A 2,207-nucleotide genomic window follows, 5' to 3' on the forward strand; every position below is an offset into this window, starting at 1 on the left:
CATCACCAACAGTTAAATTACCATTGAAATGGATGGCACTAGAGAGTATTCATGATGGACTGTTCTCTGAAAAATCTGATGTGGTCAGTATAATTGCAAATGATATGCCCTATCAATATAGATTGTTATATTCTATTTTTACAGTGGTCTTATGGTGTATTGTGTTGGGAAGTGTTCAGTCTTAGTAGAGTACCTTATCCTGGTCTAGATCCAGTAGGAGTAGTGGAGCTACTGGATACTGGAGGAAGACTGCACACTCCAAATAATGAAGCATGTTCAAAAGAAATGTATGAAATCATTAATTATTATAAAGTTTAATGTAATTTGAACTATGTTGCAATTAAAATTAATGTTAATGCTTTTCCTTACATAGTTACTCATTGATGATGTCTTGTTGGTCTGAGTCTCCTGATGATAGGCCAGTGTTCAGTGATTTAGTATCATCAATCAATGCACTCATTGAGCCATTGGCTGGCTATCTGGACTTCACTGACATTAATTCTTGTGTGGAAAATGATATCAAAGTTTAATATGTGTGTGTTACTATTTTTAAGTGTGCTTATGTCTGTGTACCATTGTTTGTGTGTGTATTAGTGTGATACCATTGGATATGTGTGTTTTATCATTTTTTATATTATTATATAGTTTTTAATGCAAAAAGCATTTTAAATTAATTCATAGTTTGGGCCACACTTCCAGATTATCTATAAAAAAGCTTCCTCAGGTGATAAAATATATCAGAAGAGTTTCTGAGTTGGAGCTACACATTGCAATTGCTAAAATATTAAAGAATTTTAATGCATCTTATACAACTGGACCTGATACTAAAATGGACTTTGTCATGACGTTAGTTATAGTCCCTGAGAAGCAGTTGGATTTGGTATTTTCAGATATTTAATACTTGATATTCTAATGTGTACTGCATATTTTACTTCAGTGCTAATATATTGTATGTCACACACATTGAATTATTGTTATGTTATTATATTTATAGTCAATTTATTACCAAAAGAATATTGTCTAACCATAGATATTAGAACCGGTTCTAATATCTATGGTCTAACATGCTGCATAATGTTGGCTGTATACAATATTGAGCATATACGTTATAAGCTATGCCTATAGCTTTGTCTTTACACATTTTAGTGTTTTTTTTAATTTTTCACTTCTGTATCCCCAAAAATTTATTTTTGTTAATACTAACACCAAATTTAGCAAATAATTTTGCTGTTACTTATTGTTGATAAATCGTTAATCTATTTCTAAAACATTTTAGCAACCTTTAAATTCTTCAGGCATTATTAATGGTTTATATTTATATCTTCACTGAGATTTTATATAGATTTAGACACAAATCGTGATTACCAACCAAATGCCTATCTTTTGTTACAGTATGATGATAGTTGTTGTCATCATTAATGCTGTCAATAGTCATATGACAGCTGATACAAAAATTCTCATCATTCAGAGTCAAAATAGTGCCACTAAATATATGTGTATTTGCTATTTGTCTGGTACAGCTGAAGATTCATTGATTTCTCCATTGAGTGGATTTGGTGAAATTCTCAGATAATAATTGTGCTAAATAACCTGGTGGATATAGTTAATTAGCATGTATCTGGGTGTGGCATGTATCCTAGCATGTAGGTGTGTATCTAAGCTTACAGTCGGGCAGCCAAGCCTGATTTCTTATTTCTGACCGGAAGTGACGTTTTTCTCAAAATGGCTGACTTTTAGTGTGGTAGTGCCACTTGCCTATTTTGATTGTTTATGTCAAAGCTAAGAAGTCTACAGTTACTTTGTTGTTCTCTGAACTTTTAGCATTGGATAAAGATGTAGCTAACTGATCTTCTACATTTATAATCAAGAACTGTTCGTGTTTCAGGTGCTTGTTTCCACTGTAAGGATTTAAAATGGCTGACACAAAAATCATATTAAATTCTATAACTTGTAAAATAGAGTGAATGCAATCACACTTACAAGGTAGCTTATTAGTATTATATATGCCTGTTATTCTGCAAAAATTTCATTGCTGTAGGAGAAAAGGGAAAATTTTTCTAAGGTATTAAAGGTCCCAGCAAGTAGCCTAGCTATGTGTTTGTGTGTGTTTAGCATTGTTGTATCCATGAGTATAGCTTATAATTCTTGATGTATATGTAAATTGTAGCTATTGCAGTGGTTTTCAACTTTCTATATATCTGTATTTG

General features: G+C 31.9%; 1 protein-coding gene across 1 annotated transcript; it reads left to right on the forward strand.

Annotated features, from left to right (window-relative positions):
* Positions 1-6: 6 nt before the first annotated feature.
* On the forward strand, positions 7-675 carry LOC109590635 (tyrosine kinase receptor Cad96Ca-like). The gene is made up of 3 exons (XM_020006534.1): positions 7-83; positions 145-287; positions 374-675. The coding sequence occupies exons 1-3, from the start codon at positions 33-35 to the stop codon at positions 528-530; spliced, it is 351 nt and encodes a 116-aa protein (XP_019862093.1). The 5' UTR covers positions 7-32; the 3' UTR covers positions 531-675.
* The last annotated feature ends 1,532 nt before the right edge of the window (positions 676-2,207 follow it).

This window comes from Amphimedon queenslandica, unplaced genomic scaffold, assembly GCF_000090795.2.
Source record: "Amphimedon queenslandica unplaced genomic scaffold, v1.1 AMPQUscaffold_9732, whole genome shotgun sequence".
NCBI lineage: Eukaryota > Metazoa > Porifera > Demospongiae > Haplosclerida > Niphatidae > Amphimedon > Amphimedon queenslandica.